Genomic DNA, 18,520 nt, shown 5'->3' on the forward strand with positions numbered 1-18,520 from the left:
GATAAGTTCATTAGTTTGCTTCGGAGTTCAAGTAACAGACACATCTCAAATGTTCAGAGGAGACTGCGTGAATCAGGCCTTCATGGTTGAATTTCTGCAAAGAAACCACTAATAAAGGACACTAATAATAAGAGACTTGCTTGGGCCAAGAAATGAGCAATGGAGCAATCTGTCCTTTGGTCTGGAGGAAAATGTGAGAATGTTGGTTCCAACCGCCGTGTCTAAGGGATTTGTGAATATTCTGTAGCAATATAGAGTGGGAAAGCGGCCGTGCGTTTCGATAATTAATAGACGCTGCCGTAAATAAAACCGAAATAAAAACATCTGTCTTATCCGGGAGTAGAGTCTATGCAGACTGAGTGCACCATTGCCAATCAGAGAGCTACATTAGGTCTACATGCAAACAAACAATTTGCTACAGGGGCCTGCCATCATTCACTTTGATCTGGACTGTGTGTTTACAGGCAGTTGCAACAGCGCAAATTTGAATCATTAGAACACATTCTGCAAAAGCCACAAAGTACACTTGAATTGTAAGGCCTCTTACATTTGTGAACTTTACGGTCCTATTGGCCAAACCATAAAAAGGTAGGTTGTTATCTTTTACTATATGCACATTTAACAAGATCAACCACTAATGCTAGGCAGAGCAAGATGAGCTAAAATCTAAAGAAGGATCATTAGTTAAACCCTCAAACTTTTTCAGCTAGTTGGCTGTCAAAATTGCACTGATAAACGATGGATAATAGCCTGCTCGTCCTTCTGCAGCTTGCCTGCCAATACATGCGTCGTCCCAACCAAGCACCTGAGCTAACTGGCTAAGGTAGCTAGCTACTTCCAGACACAAATGAGAGAGCACGTCACTGAGCATTTTACTCGCCCTAGCAGAGCTGTTTACATGTTATATAGAGCGTTCGTGAGGAACTAGTACTTTTTTTGCCTACGTTTACTGACACCGGTCATATTCAGCGGGTCTTACTGCATAACAGTCGTTCAGAATAGCTAGCTAGTATAGTGATTCACATTTCTTGCTAGCTAACCAAATGACACATGCATCTCTAGCTGTGTAGCCACTGAAAAATGATATATATGGAGATAGTCAGTCACTGCATGTGTGGTTCCCACCGTGAAGCATGGAGGTGGTGGTGTGGGGGGTGCTTTGCTGGTGACACTGTCGGTGATTTATTTAGAATTCAAGGCACCCTTAACCAGCATGGCTACCAGAGCATTCTGCAGCGATACACTGCCCCACCTGTTTTGCGCTTAGTCCCACTATCATTTGTTTTTCAACAGGGCAATGACCCAACACACCCCCAGGCTGTGTGAGGGCTATTTGACCAAGAATGAGTGTGCTGCATTAGATTACCTGGCCTCCACAATCACCCGACCTCAACCCAATTGAGATGATTTGGGATGAGTTGGACTACAGAGTAAAGGAAAAGCAGCCAGCAAGTGCTCAGCATATGTGGGAACTCCTTGTTGGGAAAGCATTCCAGGTTAAGCTGGTTGAGAATGCCAAGAGTGTGCAAAGCTGTCAAGGCAAAGGGGGTCTACTTTGAAGAATCTAAAATATATTTAGATTTGTTTTAAAAAATTGGGTTACTACATGATTCCATGTGTTATTTCATAATTTGATGTCTTCACTATTATTCTACAATGTAGAACATAGTAAAAATAAAGACCTTTCAATGAGTAGGTGTGTCCAGTTAAGTCAGTCAAGAACAAATTCTTACTTACAATGACGGCCTACCCTGGCCAAACCCTAACCGGGACGATGCTGGGCCAATTGTGCGCCGCCCTATGGGACTCCTAATCATGTCCGGTTGTGATACAGCCTGGAATCGAACCAGGGTCTGTAGTGACACCTCAAGCACTGAGATGCAGTGCCTTAGACCACTGCGCAACTCTGGAGCCCAAATGACATGAGATGAGCGTGTGCATAATATTTAGCATTAAAGTAAAAGGTTTAAATGATTATAATCTCTACATTTGAACTGATACCACTAACCCTTCTATCCAATGGAAAATCTTCAATGTTAGATCCAAATGCTCCAGATCCGTCCTTAAAATCCTTTAGAGCTCATTTATGAACCTTTGGCCCCTACATTTTTCCCAGATGTGGCATCAGGACTACAGGAATTTCCGCGAGACAACAATCTTTCTGATGATTGGCTTAGAGCTGTTCCAGAAGAAATGGTGAGACTCTGCTAATTGGCAGGACTGTTATTACATTCTGCTCTCCACGATGCAGAGCTTCTAACTCGTGTCCTTTTCTTACTTTAAGCGTGAACTGATATTCTTGAACCATTTCTGTATTGAATATATTGTTTTGAAAATAGAGATTGAAATACTCTCTGTAGATGATTGCATTATTAATGGTAGGACCTGAACTTCCTAAAGTCACCTGCAGAGGGCAGCAGATCCCAGCAGATCCTTCTGGAGCATAGAGCTCAGTCTGGCATTGATCAAGATGGTTGTTCATGTATTTGGTTATTTCTTCTGTTAATTCTCCCTCCAGTACATCCGTTTTTAAATCCTCTTTGAAAAAAGCCTGATAGTTCCTTCTCTAGTTTCCTTTTGTAGACACAGCTAAACCTGATTTGTTCTCTGCTGCCTCTCCTTGTGGTTAAGTTTGTACCACCCTGATGCTTCTATAATGTATCTTACTCTCCTGTGTGTCTGCTTTTCTGCAGCTTTGTGGAGGCCTTGATGTACCTGATCTACTCGTACCAGTACAACAGAGAGCTGTTGGTCAAAGGGCTGTACAGAGGTCACAACGATGAGCTCATAGGTCACTACCGCAGAGAGTGCCTGCTGGTGAGACAAACATCCAAACATCTATCACTCACAATCATACAACTGCACTATTGCAAATCTCTGTCAGCAGTTGATTTTATTTAGTTAGTAAGTTCATGTAGGATTTTCTGATGCTAGCAGGTTTAGCATTTGGTACAGAAACTTTTTAAAGAGACAAGGTTGCAGCCTAAATGAGAGCAAGTGATCGGAGTTAATCCATAGTGTTTTAAAGATCATCACAAGTTTCCAGTCAAAACAATAGGTCACCATGGAAGTAGTTAAGTCATTCTCTTTGAAAATGAACACCGCTATCGTCTTATCAGCAAGGCTGTCTGTCTCTGACCTCCTAACTCATCCTTGCCTTCCCTTGAGTCACGTTGACTCAGCCAAACTGTGATGTCGACCAAGATCATCCCTCCACCCAATAATCTCTAGGATTGATGCAAGGCTTGTTTCTGTTCTCGCTGAGATATTACATTGTCTTTTTTATTGCCCATAAAGATTCCCACAGAACTTTTCTCAGCAAATGCTCTTGGTGTGGGGGAAAGATCCTAATCTTTTCAATATTCTGATCAGACTACAGCTTCACTTTTGTTTTTCATATCCCATCTCCAAGCTATTTGTTAGGGCTTAGATGGAATGATTCCCTGGTCGGTCAGATCAAGCTGTGACTGGTCTGGTATGAACCGGGAGAGAAAGAGGGGTAACCCTGATTCTCCTCGGTTGGCCCTGTTGCTGATCCTGCACTCAGTAACCCTACACCGGCATTGTGCTCCTAATGTAATCATCCGAGTGGGAATAGGAAGCAGTAGGCCCAGCAAGTGTAAATACATTACCAGGAGACATGGCTGTGTCCTGAGCTAACCTTGGCTCTGCTCCTTCAGGGCTCCGCTAGAGTTAGCCACCATCTCAGATCTCCGGCCAGAATTGAATCCCTGGCTCCCACTCCAGCCCCGCTCCCTCCACCCCCTTTGTTTACCTCCTTCTCTGTTTTAATTGAAAACACTGCTGACATTGACACATTGTGAACCCCCACCAAGTCTCTCTGGTTCCAGAATGGCTGTCTGCATCTGTGTAAGGTACCCCATAGCTGAGGTCAGGGAGTTTCTGTGTCAACAGCATTGCAAGGCTTAGCTAAGGCGAACATAGCAAAGTGTCTGTGTGCATCATGTAGTATGTCACTGCCCACGTCAGTACCACAGGCCTGGAGAACATCCTCTGACATTGACAATGTCTGTGGGGATGAGTGACTACCAGATAGTGGTTATATATTCTTTATTTAACTAGGCAAGTCAGTTAACTTGTTATGGCTGCAATCCCGATATCGGGATAAGTGTCATCAACAACCGCTGAATAGCATAGCGCTACATTCAATAAATATTACTACAAATATTTACATTCATGAAATCACAAGTGCAATATAGGAAAACACAGCTTAGCCTTTTTGTTAATCCACCTGACGTGTCAGATTTTGAAATTATACTTTACAGCGAAAGCAATCCAAGCGTTTGTGTAAATTTATCGATCGCACGATAAACATTAAGTACACTTAGCATCAGGTAGCTTGGTCACGAAAATCAGAAAAGCAATCAAATTAATCGTTTACCTTTGATCTTCGGATGTTTTCACTCACGAGGCTCCCAGTTACACAACAAATGTTCCTTTTGTTCCATAAAGATTATTTTTATATCTAAAATACCTGCGTTTGTCTGCCGCGTTATGTTCAGAAATCCACAGGAAAGAGCGGTCACGACAACGCAGACAAATTCCAAATAGTTTCCATAATGTCCACAGAAACATGTCAAACGTTTTTTATAATCAATCCTCAGGTTGTTTTTAAAATATATAATCAATAATACACTGCTCAAAAAAATAAAGGGAACACTTAAACAACACAATGTAACTCCAAGTCAATCACACTTCTGTGAAATCAAACTGTCCACTTAGGACACTTTGACAATACATTTCACATGCTGTTGTGCAAATGGAATAGACAACAGGTGGAAATTATAGGCATTTAGCAAGACACCCCCAATAAAGGAGTGGTTCTGCAGGTGGGGACCACAGACCACTTCTCAGTTCCTATGCTTCCTGGCTGATGTTTTGGTCACTTTTGAATGCTGGCGGTGTTTTCACTCTAGTGGTAGCATGAGACGGAGTCTACAACCCACACAAGTGGCTCAGGTAGTGCAGCTCATCCAGGATGGCACATCAATGCGATCTGTGGCAAGAAGGTTTGCTGTGTCTGTCAGCGTAGTGTCCAGAGCATGGAGGTGCTACCAGGAGACAGGCTAGTACATCAGGAGACGTGGAGGAGGCCGTAGGAGGGCAACAACCCAGCAGCAGGACCGTTACCTCCGCCTTCCTGCAAGGAGGAGCACTGCCAGAGCCCTGCAAAATGACCTCTAGCAGGCCACAAATGTGCATGTGTCTGCTCAAACGGTCAGAAACCGACTCCATGAGTGTGGTACGAGGGCCCGACGTCCACAGGTGGGGGTTGTGCTTACAGCCCAAAACCGTGCAGGACGTTTGGCATTTGCCAGAGAACACCAAGATTGGCAAATTCGCCACTGGCGCCCTGTGCTCTTCACAGATGAAAGCAGGTTCACACTGAGCACGTGACAGAGTCTGGAGACGCTGTGGAGAATGTTCTGCTGCCTGCAACATCCTCCAGCATGACCGGTTTGGCGGTGGGTCAGTCATGGTGTGGGGTGGCATTTCTTTGGGGGGGCCGCACAGCCCTCCATGTGCTCGCCAGAGGTAGCCTGACTGCCATTAGGTACCGAGATGAGATCCTCAGACCCCTTGTGAGACCATATGCTGGTGCGGTTGGCCCTGGGTTCCTCCTAATGCAAGACAATGCTAGACCTCATGTGGCTGGAGTGTGTCAGCAGTTCCTGCAAGAGGAAGGCATTGATGCTATGGACTGGCCTGCCCGTTCCCCAGACCTGAATCCAATTGAGCACATCTGGGACATCATGTCTCGCTCCATCCACCAACGCCACGTTGCACCACAGACTGTCCAGGAGTTGGCGGATGCTTTAGTCCAGGTCTGGGAGGAGATCCCTCAGGAGACCATCCGCCACCTCATCAGGAGCATGCCCAGGCGTTGTAGGAAGGTCATACAGGCATGTGGAGGCCACACACACTACTGAGCCTCATTTTGACTTGTTTTAAGGACATTACATCAAAGTTGGATCAGCCTGTAGTGTGGTTTTCCACTTTATTTTGAGTGTGACTCCAAATCCAGACCTCCATGGGTTGATAAATTTGATTTCCATTGATCATTTTTGTGTGATTTTGTTGTCAGCACATTCAACTATGTAAAGAAAAATGTATTTAATAAGAATATTTCATTCATTCAGATCTAGGATGTGTTATTTTAGTGTTCCCTTTATTTTTTTGAGCAGTGTATATCAACTGCAAATGTCTTTCACAGTAGAAGAGGGAAAGGAAATGGCTGTCCGAATTCTGTTGCGCAAGCCAAACTCATGTGACCACTTGACTCAATGTTATAGTTCTGGCTCATTTTTCAAAATAAAAGCCTGAAACTGTCTGAAGACTGACACCTTGAGGAAGCGATAGGAAAAGGAATCTGGTTCATATCCCTTTAAATCCAGCAAAGGGAGGCTATGGAACATGGAGTTTTCAAAATAGAAGCCACTTCCTGTTTTGTTTTTCCTCAGGGTTTCGTCTGCAATATCAGTTCTGTTATACTCACAGACAATATTTTGACAGTTTTGGAAACTTGTTAGAGTTTTCTATCCAATACTACTAATAAAAACACTATGCATATATTAGCAACAGACTGAGGAGCTGGCCGTTTACAATGGCCATCTTTTCATCCAAGCTACTCAATACTGCCCCTGCAGCCATAAAAAGTTAAGAACAAATTCCTATTTACAATGACGGCCTAGGAACAGTGGGTTAACTGCCTTGTTCAGGGACAGAATGACAGATTTTTACCTTGTTAGCTCGGGGATTCGATCTAGTAACCTTTTGGTTACTGGCCCAATGCTCTAACTACTAGGCTATCTGCCGCCCCCAGCAATGCAAATGGTCTGTGTCTTACCTGGGCTGCAGCCCCTCACACAGAGGTGGTCTCTAATGTAAAATACATATACATTAATAACATAGGAACATGTAATACCTGGCTGTCCTGTAAATCTGTTTTGACAGAGTAGCTAATACTGGTAAATTTGTTAGCATACCACTTCAAGCTAATCCCTAGCATATGAAGCAAATCCATAATTCATCATTCTATATGCATGTGCTTTGCCCATAGAAACTGAACGAGAATGCGGCGGGGATGTTTGAGTCTGGTGAGGAGCCGGAGGTTTGCAATGGGCTGAGCATCATGAATGAGCTGGTGGTGCCGTGTATCCCCCTACTGCTTGTCCACGACACAGAGAAGGACCTGCTGGCTGTGGAGGACATGAGGAACCGCTGGTGCTCCTACCTGGGGCAGGAGATGGAGCGTGAGTTTTTGTTTGTTTGGATTACTTTTAACCCAAATTTGAAGATTAGGGGACTAATCTACCAAGAGTCTAAAAAAGTCATAGGGCAGAGGGACCAAAGAGCATTTTCACACTACTGACCCAGCTGTACTGTACTGTGCTGTATGTACCCATAAAACATTGTAATATACGATGCTATCGCCCTATTGTGTTAAAGCTTTTATGATCGGCCTAGTAGGAGGATGGGTTATTGGCCATTTTTTGTTTTTGTTTAAAATTTTACCCCCTTTTCTCCCCAATATCGTGATATCCAATAGTTAGTAGTTACTATCTTGTCTCATCGCTACAACTCCCGTACGGGCTCGGGAGAGACGAAGGTCGAAATCAATGCGTCCTCCGAAACACAACCCAACCAAGCCGCACTGCTTCTTAACACAGCGCGCATCCAACCCGGAAGCCAGCCAGCTGCGATGCAGTGCCCTAGACCACTGTGCCACCCAACCCGGAAGCCAGCCAGCTGCGATGCAGTGCCCTAGACCACTGTGCCATCCAACCGGGAAGCCAGCCAGCTGCGATGCAGTGCCCTAGACCACTGTGCCATCCAACCCGGAAGCCAGCCAGCTGCGACGCAGCGCCCTAGACCACTGTGCCACCCGGGAGGCCCGCCATTTGGTTTTCTACCTAGCATGGAGGGATATTCACGGCCCGACTGGATAATTTTTTTTCTTAAAAAGCTTAAACTAATTTCAACTTGTCATTCGATTTTTCTATTGGCTATTGATATTGTTTGTTCCTTCTCATTATTAGTCCCCTAGCTACCTTACCTTTTTAGGGTATTCAAATAACGTTTTGAGATGGAACTCGTTACATTCATTGTTTGATCAGGAGAAAGCCATGCACAGAACGATGAAGCATAGCCTTCCGTCATGAAGAGAGAAGGCAATATAGGCTGTGTTTTTTTTTAACCACAAGATAGTTAAAATAATAATAAGCGAGCACGTAGATATGGCAATTTTCACGTTTTCATAAATTCTTAGAATGTTTGGTAATTACTAAGGCATTTGTGAATATTCTATTGCAATATAGAGTGGGAAAGCGACCGTGCGTTTGGACAATTAATAGACACGGTAGGAGTTTATGCAGACCGAGTGCACCGTTGCCAATTAGAGAGCTACAGTAGGTGTTCATGCAAACAAACCATTTGCTACAAGGGCCTGCCATAATTCACTTTGAACTGGACTGTGTGTTTTATGGGTAACAGTGTAAATTTGCATCATTAGAACGCGTTCTGCAAAAGCCACAAAATACACTTGAATGGATTTCTGCAAATATGTAGCTAAATGCCATGGAAGTCCTCTTACATTTGTGAACTTTACAGTCCTATTGATCAAACAACCATAAAAAGGTAGATTATATTTTACTATATGCACATCAACTAATGCTAGCCAGAGCAATATGAGCTAAAATCTGAAGAAGGATCATTAGATAAACCCTCAAACTTTTTTAGCTAGTTGGCTGTCAAAATTGCACGGATAAACGATGGGGAATAGCCTGCTCGTCCTTCTGCAACTTGCCTGCCAATACATGCATTGTCCCAACCAAGCACCCAAGCTAACTGGCTAAGGTAGCTAGCTACTTCCAGACACAAATGAGAACACCTCACTGACCATTTTACTTGCCTTAGCAGAGCTGTTTACATGTTATATAGAGTGTCCGTGACCAACTAGTACTTTTTTTTTTGCCTACGTTTACTGACACCGGTCATATTCAGCGGGTCATACTTTAAAAAGAATTCATGCTATCTGCATAACAGTCGTTCAGAATAGCTAGCTACTAAAGTGATTCACATTTCTTGCTAGCTAACCAAATGACACGTGCATCTTTAGCTGTGTAGCCACTGAAAAATTATACGAGGAGATAAGTCAGTCACTCACCCTCTCCAATGACATGACGTCCTAGCTAGATAAATGGATGCGCTAGCATATTAACCACGTTATGATTGACTTGTGATCATTGCCTTTGCTAGTTTGATTGTATTGACATTCCCAGCCTTAGTTACATTTCTGTTTCTGTCAAAAATATTTAGTCATTGGAACTGACAGTGGAACTGAATGGAGGCAGCAAACTATGTACCAGGCCAGCTGTGATTTGAAACCTTGTAGCAGTAGTTTTTGGACTTCCAAGAAATGTATTGGTGAATTATATTAATCATGCATTGAACTGCATTGCTCTATTCTGCCAACAATGCCTTAGTGTATGTCATGGAATGTTGAGTCAAATATAACCTATTTTGAAAACTTAAAGTTGGTTTTGTAAGCATAAACTGGGAATTGTATATTTTTGACTGATATATTATGATTGTCTGTTTCATATCTGCAAAGTAGCTAAAATGCTGTCAGTTTCACTTTGAGTGTCCATTATTTTAAAAAGTATAGGTTTAGGCTATAGCCCATGCATCTGACAGAGAGAAATAATATTTTCTGACTGGGCATTTTGCGCCGCTTTGGTGGAATTCTCCGCTCTGTCTGGCCTACATTCAAATCAAATTTCAAATCAAATTTATAAAGCCCTTCTTACATCAGCTTCTATCGCAAAGTGCTGTACAGAAACCCAGCCTAAAACCCCAAACAGCAAGCAATGCAGGTGTAGAAGCACGGTGGTTAGGAAAAACTCCCCAAATTCCTCCTCTCTTGCGTTCTGTAGGCTATATAACATATTTATTGAAATAGCCTATAGGAAAATTACTCGGAATGTCACTTGTGTAATGCCCTGCTGTGCGCTGCGGGACTTTTTTTATTTTATTGCCAGGCTCCAGTCAAGTTCAAATAGGCTAAACCATCATCTGTCACATCACGATGTTATCACCATCGACAATGGCTGTCAATAATCTTCGACAGACGATGCTATTGTAATATCATCTTGCCCTATTAGGCACCCTCGGTAGTTGCTGGAACCAACAATAACATATCTGAGGCAACACAGTACGGTTTGGGATAGTGCAATAATGTGAAAAGAGTACAAGAGCCTAGAGGCAGGGGGGTTCGAGTTTTGGTACTGGAGATCTGTAGGATGATTGGTTGTTTTTCTGCTGTAGTTTAATTTGGGAGTTACATGGAACATGGTCAGGGACACGGTCAAATTAGTTGATATTAGCAGCCAGAACAGGCAAGCCATAACAACCAGGGATATACCCACTTTGTGTTGGCAGAATGTGACCCAAATTGTTAGTTCAGAGAACGTGGTTCAGTGGAGTTCTAGCCTCTACTCCAAGAAAAAGTTTGATTGGTTTTCAGAAAAGTGACCCAGCAGCATCTTCTTAGAAGAACTACAGCCAACCCTGGGCGCCTCATCTTGTTTTCTCAATCTGTGTTTTCCTAGAGGAGCATGCTTACAAAGAGCTTGTGCTATCACACTGAAAATATTTAGCTTGTGATTTATCTGTTTGGTAACTGGATGTGACTCTGAAGAGTGACGCAAGCAAGGACTTTGAAATAATAACTCTCCAACTCTTTCTTTTTCTCTCTGCCCTCTCTGTTATTGTTCTCCCCCTCCTGCTGCAGCCAACCTTCAGGAGAAGCTGACTGACTTCCTACCCAAGTTACTTGACTGCTCGACAGAGATAAAAAGCTTCCACGACCCTCCAAAGCTGCCCACCTACTCCACTCTGGAGCTGGTTGAGCGCTACGGCCGTGTCATGGCCTCCTTGAGCCGGGTGCCTGCGGACGGGAGATGAGCTGAGGGGGCAGCAGCCCCCTTCACAGTCCCACGGCCCCCTCAGCACCCAGGCCACTCACCAATGGAACTCTTTTAACCCATGCCTTCCTTATAAACCAGGGGTCACTCGCTATAGCTGTTACTCCTCTATCTCTTTTGCTGCTATAGGTTTCATCATTATAATAATAATTATTTCAATCCAATTTAAGTAAAACGCAACAGAAATGAATGAACAGACAGTTGGAAAAGGAAGAGCAGGGGTAGTGGAAATGGCGCTCTTGCAGTGATTGAAAGCCAGTGCATGCTGCTCCAAGCTTTAAATGAGGTGGGGTGTTTTTTTGTTGTTGTTCAGTTTATGTCTCCTCCCACCCCCATCCGCCTCTTTCTTAAAGCACCCCTTCTCTGCAGAAGAATGGGTGCTCTGCCACCAGTTTGGTACAGTATTATCACGTTTTTGTTTTATTTTTCTAAAGGAAGCGACAAAATGAGAACCTTGAGATTTTATCAGCGGCTTTAAGTATCTCAAGTGGGTCTGTGAACTCTGGACTGCACCAGAATGAGAAGTTTTAAGTGCTGTGGTAGACAGCCATGGACACTCTGTGGCTTGTTAATAAATCAAGATAATAAAATTTTATTTATGGCCCTTTTAGGCCAAATACATCGTTCCTTTGTCTGATGTCCCATGTCTTTATTTCTGCACTAACACTGATATGATGCAATCATGTATTACACGGCTGTTAACTGTGATGAATGTAGAGGTAACTGCCAAAATAAAGTGTCTTACAGGTCCAATTCAGCCATTTCTATCTCAATATCAAATCATTTCTGGGTAACAAGTAAGTTGCTGTGATTTTTTTTTTTTTTTTAAATGGTCAAAATAAACCATAGCTTTTCAGCAAAGAGCAATTTCTCAAGCAAGAATTTAGCTAGGACTGTCTGGGCGTGGACTGAGTGTGGAGGGGAAAACTTGAAAACTACAGTTGAAGTCGGAAGTTTACATACACTTAGGTTGGAGTCATTAAAACTTGTTTTTCAACCACCACAAATTTCTTGTTAACAATCTATAGTTTTGTCTGTTAGGACATCTACTTTGTGCATAACGCAAGTCATTTTTCCAACAATTGTTTACAGACAGATTATTTCACTTACAATTCCAGTGGGTCAGAAGTTTACATACAGGCGTGGCCAAAACTTTTGAGAATGACTATTAATTTTCACAAAGTCTGCTGCCTCAGTTTGTATGATGGCAATTTGCCTATACTCTAGAATGTTATGAAGAGTGATCAGATGAATTACAATCAATTGCAAAGTCCCTCTTTGCCATGCAAATGAACTGAATCCCCCCAAAAACATTTCCACTGCATTTCAGCCCTGCCACAAAAGGACCAGCTGACATCATGTCAGTGATTCTCTCGTTAACACAGGTGTGTGTGTTGACAAGGACCAGGCTGGAGATCACCCTGTCATGCTGATTGAGATTGAATAACAGACTGGTAGCTTCAAAAGGAGGGTGGTGCTTGGAGTCATTGTTCTTCCTCTGTCATCCATGGTGACCTGCAAGGAAACACGTGCCGTCATCATTGCTTTGCAAAAAAAGCACTTCACAGGCAAGCATATTGCTGCCATTGAGATTGCACCTAAATTAACCATTTATCGGATCATCAAGAACTTCAAGGAAATCGGTTCAATTGTTGTGAAGAAGGCTTCAGGGCGCCCAAGAAAGTTCAGCAAGCGCCAGGATCGTCTCCTAAAGTTGATTCAGCTGCGGGATCGGGGCACCACCAGTACAGAGCTTGCTCAGGAATGGCAGCAGGCAGGTGTGAGTGCATCTGCACGCACAGTGAGGTGATTCTCTCCAGGAAAAACATCAGGGACAGACTGATATTCTGCAAAAAGTACAGGGATTGGACAGGGGTAAAGTCATTTTCACTGATGAATCCCCTTTCCGATTGTTTGGGGCATCCAGAAAGAAGCTTGTCTGGAGAAGACAAGGTAAGTGCTACTACCATCAGTCCTGTGTCATGCCAACAGTAAAGCATCCTGAGACCATTCATGTGTGGGGTTGCTTCTCAGCCAAGGGAGTGGGCTCACTCATCTTTTTGCCTAACAACACAGCCATCCAAGAACAGTTTGGTGACGAACAATGCCTTTTCCAGCATGATGGAGCACCTTGTCATAAGGCAAACGTGATAACTAAGTGGCTCGGGGAACAAGACATCGATATTTTGGATCCATGGCCAGGAAACTCCTCAGACTTTAATCCCATTGAGAACTTGTGGTCAATCTAAGAGGTGGGTGGACAAACAAAAACACACAAATTCTGACTAACGGCAAGCGTTTTTGTTGTTGTTTAGTTTATGTCCCCTCCCACCCCCACCCGCCTCTTTCTTGAAGCACCCCATTGATTATGCAAGAATGGGCTGCCATCAGTCAGGATGTGGCCCAGAAGTTAATTGACAGCATGCCAGGGCAGATTGCAGAGGTCTTGAAAAAGAAGGGTCAACACAAATATTGACTCTTTGCATCAACTTCATGAAATCGTCAATAAAAGCCTTTGACACTTATGAAATGCTTGTAATTATAATTCAATATTCCATAGTAACATCTGACAAAAATATCTAAAGGCACTGAAGCAGCAAACTTTTTGGAAATTATTTTGTCATTCTCAAAACTTTTGGCCATGACTGTACACTAAGTCCACTTGGAAAGCAGTTTGGAAAATTCCAGAAAATGATGTCATGGCTTTAGAAGCTTCTGATAGGTTAATTGACATAATTTGAGTCAATTGGAGATGTATGTATTTCAAGGCCTACCTTCAAACTCAGTGCCTCTTATCGTGACATCATGGGAAAATCTAAATAAATCAGCCAAGACCTCAGCAAAAAAAAATGTAGATCTCCACAAGTCTTGTTCATCCTTGGGGGCAATTTCCAAATGCCTGAAGGTACCACGTTCATCTGTACAAACCATAGCACGCAAGTATAAACACCAGCAAATCAATCCCAGAACAACAGCGAAGGACCTTGTGAAGATGCTGGAGAAAAAGGGTACAAAAGTATCTATATCCACAGTAAAACGAGTCCTATATCGACATAACCTGAAACGCCGCTCAGCAAGGAAGAAGCCACTGCTCCAAAACTGCCATAAAAAAGCCAGACAAAGGTTTACAACTGCACGTGGGGACAAAGATTGTACTTTTTGGAGAAATGTCCTCTGATCTGATGAAACAAAAATAGAACTGTTTGGCCCTAATGACGATCGGTGTGTTTGGAGATAAAAGGGGGAGGCTTGCAAGCCGAAGAACACCGTCCCAACCGTGAAGCACAGGGGTGGCAGCATCATGTTGTGGGGGTGCTTTGCTGCAGGAGGGACTGGTGGACTTCACAAAATAGATGGCATCGTGAGGAGGAAAATTATGTGTATATATTGACGCAACATCAGTTAAAGCTTGGTCGCAAATGGGTCTTCCACGTGGACAGTGACCCAAAGCATACTTCCAAAGTTGTGGCAAAATAGTTTAAGGACAACAAAGTCAAGGTATTGGAGTGGCCATCACAAAGCCCTGACCTCAATCCTATAGAACATTTGTGGGCAGAACTGAAAATGTGTGTGTGTGCGAGCAAGGAGGCCTACAAACCTGACTCAGTTACACCAGCTCTGTCAGGAGGAATGGGCCAAAATTCACCCAACTTATTGTGGAAGGCTACCCTTAAACGTTTGACCCAAGTTAAACAATTTAAAGGCAATGCTACCAAATACTAATTGAGTGTATGTAAACTGACCCTCTGGGAATGTGATGAAAGAAATACAAGCTGAAATTAATTATTCTCTCTACTATTATTTGGACATTTCACATGCTTAAAATAAAGTGGTGATCCTAACTGACCTAAAACAGGGAATTTTTACTAGGATTAAATGTCAGGAATTGTGAAAAACTGAGTTTAAAGTATTTAGCTACGGTGTATGTAAACTTCCGACTTCAACTGTACCTGATGTTTGGATCTGTCTTTCCTATTGGTCTGTTACCTAATTTACCGCCTGGTATCACCAGGCATGCCAAAACTTGTGTGATCACGCTCTTCATAGCCGATGTGAGCAAGACCTTTTTAAACAGGTCAACATTCACAAGGCCGTGGGGCCAGACGGATTACAAGGATGTGTACTCGGAGCATGTGCGGACCAAATGGCAAGTGTCTTCACTGACATTTTCAACCTCTCCCTGACCAAGTCTGTAATATCTGCATGTTTCAAGCAGACCACCATAGTCCCTGTGCCCAAGGAAGCGAAGGTAACCTGCCTAAATGACTACTGTCCCTTAGCACTCAGGTCGGTAGCCATGAGTGCTTTGAAAGGCTGGTCATCGCTCACATCAACACCATCATCCCGGAAACCCTAGACCCACACCAATACGCATACCGCCCCAACAGATCCACAGATGACGCTATCTCAATCGCACTCCACACTGCCCTTTCCCACCTGGACAAAAGGAACACCTATGTGAGAATGATGTTCATTGACTACAGCTCAACGTTCTACACCATAGGGCCCACAAAGCTCATCATTAACCTAACGACTATGAGACTAAACACCTCCCTCTGCATCTGGATCCTGGACTTCCTGATGGGCTGCTCCCAGGTGGTAAGGGTAGGCAAAAACACTTGCCACGCTGATCCTCAACACGGGCCCCTCGGGGGTGCGTGCTTAGTCCCCTCCTGTACTTCCTGTCCAACCAAGCACAACACCATTAAGTTTGCTGACGACAACTTTGTAAGGCCTTATCAACGATGAAACAGCCTATAGGGAGGAGGTCAGTGACCTGGCAGTGTGGTGCCAGGACAACAACCTCTCCCTCAACGTGACCAAGACAAAGATGATTGTGGACTAAAGGAAAAGAAGGTCCGAACACGCCCCCATTTACATCGACAGGGCTGTAGTGGAGCAGGTAGAGAGCTTCAAGTTCCTTTGTGTCCACATCACCAACAAACTGTCAAAGTTGTGAGGAGAGCACGACGATGCCTTTTCCCCCTCAGGAGACTGAAACGATTTGGCATGGGACCCCAGATCCTCAAGTTCTACAGCTGCACCATCGAGAGCATCCTGAACGGTTCCATCACCGCCTGGTATAGCAACTGCTTGGCATCTGACTGTTCTCTCTGCTACCCCACGGCAAGCGGTACCGGAGCACCAATTCTATGTCCAAAAGGCTCCTTAACAGCTTCTACCCCCAAGTCATAAGACTGCTAAACAATCAATCAAATGGCCATCTGGACTATTTGCATTGTCACACCCCCCACCCTGCTGCTACTCGCTATTTATTATCTATGCATAGTCACTTTATTAACCCTACCTACATGTACAAATTACCTCGTCTAACCTGTGCCTTTGCACATTGACTCGGTGCAGGTACCCCCTGTATATAGCCTCATTATTGCAACTTATTTTTGGGGGGCTATTAAGAAAATATTTTCTTAACTGCATTGTTGGTTAAGGGCTTATAAGTAAGCATATCATGGTAATACCTGTTGTATTCGGCGCATGTGACAAATACAATTAGATTTTAAATATAAGACACAGCAAAGTGAAGTTTTTGACTGCACTGGACCTTTTAATAGGGTGTTGGGCCGGCTGAACAGCTTCAATGCGCCTTGGCGTTGATTCTACAAGTGTCATTTTGGTATTTTATTAGGATCCCCATTAGCTGCTGCAAAAGCAGCAGCTACTCTTCATGGGGTCCACACAAAACATGAGACATAGAATATCACAGAATATTAATAGACAAGAATAGCTCAAGGACAAGACTACATACATGTGTTTTTTTTAAAGGCACACGTGGCATATCAATACAAACACACAAGCTATCTAGGTCAAATAAGGGAGAGGGGCTGTGCCGTGAGGTGTTGCTTTATCTGTTTGTTTTTTAAAATCAGGTTTGGTGTTTATTTGAGCAATATGAGATGTTCCATGCATTAATGGCTCTATATAAAACTGTACTCTTTCTTGAATTTGGGGACTGTGAAAAGACATCTGGTGGCGTGTGTGTAAATTAACTATGCAAACTATTTGGGATTTTCAACACAATGTTTCTTATAAAAATAAGGGATGCAGTTTGTCTCTCTTCAACTCTTAGCCAAGAGAGACTGGCATGCACCATATTAACGGTGCATTCGGAAAGTATTCAGACCCCTTCCCTTTTGCCACATTTTGTTACGTTACAGCCTTATTCTAAAATAGATTTCAAATAAATGTTTTCCTCATCAATCTACACACAATAATTAATGAATTGCACTATAACAGTGACAAACGGTGCCCACAAACTGGTAAGGTAAGACACAGGGCCTATATAAAGCTGTCCCAACAGCAGTCCCAACACCTTACCACTGCTACAGTTCATTCAGCCTCATTTCCTGCCTTAAAAAAAAAAAAAAACATAGTTGATATGGCTGACTTGTTAAAACAAATGTGGTTTCTACTGACAATTGAGATGTACAAGCTATGGCATAAGGGGACGACAAGCGGATAAGAGGCAATCCGTAATTTAAGACAATGAGCAAGAGACGACAGACGTAACCTATATAACTTTTGAAATGTACAGTGACAAAATTCAGAACATGGACTGTTCTTACATATAAACAGACAAATCAAATCAAAGTTTATTTGTAACGTGCGCCGAATGCAACAGGTTTAGACCTTACAGTGAAATGCTTACTTACAGGCTCTAACCAATAGTGCAAAAAAGGTATTAGGTGAACAATAGGTAACAGTAGAAAGCTCTTTACAATATTCAATGATTCAATTTCTCTAAACATTGAACGCCATTTGGGTCTTTGCATGTCAAAAAAGATACACGTCATAACACTATTTGACGTGTTAAATAAGCTTTTAATTTGACATAAAATAACGCAATTCTATTATAGAATGTTGTGTGTGCTGAATTTGCACATGCAAGCCAAGCGCCACCACTACTATCAGTAGCACTGTCAAAGCTGTTAAAAAAAAAAGTTGCAAACAAGCACACACCGGCCACGAACAATGTTTACAGTACCGTGTTGGTGAAAATAGACCAAATTATTAGGGTGAGGCACATGGGCTACTAACAGCTTACTACACAACATACAATTTAGTATTACTTTAGCTACAGTATACATATCTCTCTGGCATCCTATATAATTTATGAAGCAACCTAAGACATTTTTGTGATGTGCTTGAACAGGAAAGTGGTGCAACGGTCCTTCGTCAGGAAATTTTGTCATCAAAGAGAAAGATGGCGGATTTACAATTCCGAGTTGAATGACTGTTCAAAACGTATTTTCTAAGTTGTCTTGAACTCAGTTAGCCACTAATTCCTTCCCAAACCAGTCATTATTGAATTTGCGATTTCCAACTTGTGTAATGTTTGTCCGATGAGCACCGAGACGTTTTATCTCTAATTTCTCTTCATATGGCAAGGATAGAAAAGGATTTGATTGTCGACTTGATTCATGGTGACGACTGCTAGCTAAGATTTTGAAAGTATGATGTTGACATGATCATTCCAATCAAAGCTACTGTAGATA

The 18,520-nt window shown here is 42.9% G+C and overlaps 1 protein-coding gene across 16 annotated transcripts in view; it reads left to right on the top strand.

The window, feature by feature from the left end:
- The window catches only part of usp25 (ubiquitin specific peptidase 25), a 48,654-nt gene extending 37,022 nt beyond the window's left edge, over window positions 1-11,632 (top strand). For all 16 annotated transcript variants that reach the window (XM_021623499.3, XM_021623501.3, XM_021623503.3 and 13 more), the window contains 4 exons: window positions 2,117-2,196; window positions 2,694-2,817; window positions 7,082-7,274; window positions 10,814-11,632. In XM_021623499.3, the coding sequence (XP_021479174.2) occupies window positions 2,117-2,196; window positions 2,694-2,817; window positions 7,082-7,274; window positions 10,814-10,986 (570 nt within the window). In that variant the 3' untranslated portion in view covers window positions 10,987-11,632. The remainder of the gene's footprint in view (window positions 1-2,116; window positions 2,197-2,693; window positions 2,818-7,081; window positions 7,275-10,813) is intronic.
- The last annotated feature ends 6,888 nt before the right edge of the window (window positions 11,633-18,520 follow it).

The sequence above is a fragment of the Oncorhynchus mykiss genome, chromosome 12, assembly GCF_057628025.1.
Source record: "Oncorhynchus mykiss isolate SJ-2025 chromosome 12, ASM5762802v1, whole genome shotgun sequence".
Taxonomy (NCBI): domain Eukaryota; kingdom Metazoa; phylum Chordata; class Actinopteri; order Salmoniformes; family Salmonidae; genus Oncorhynchus; species Oncorhynchus mykiss.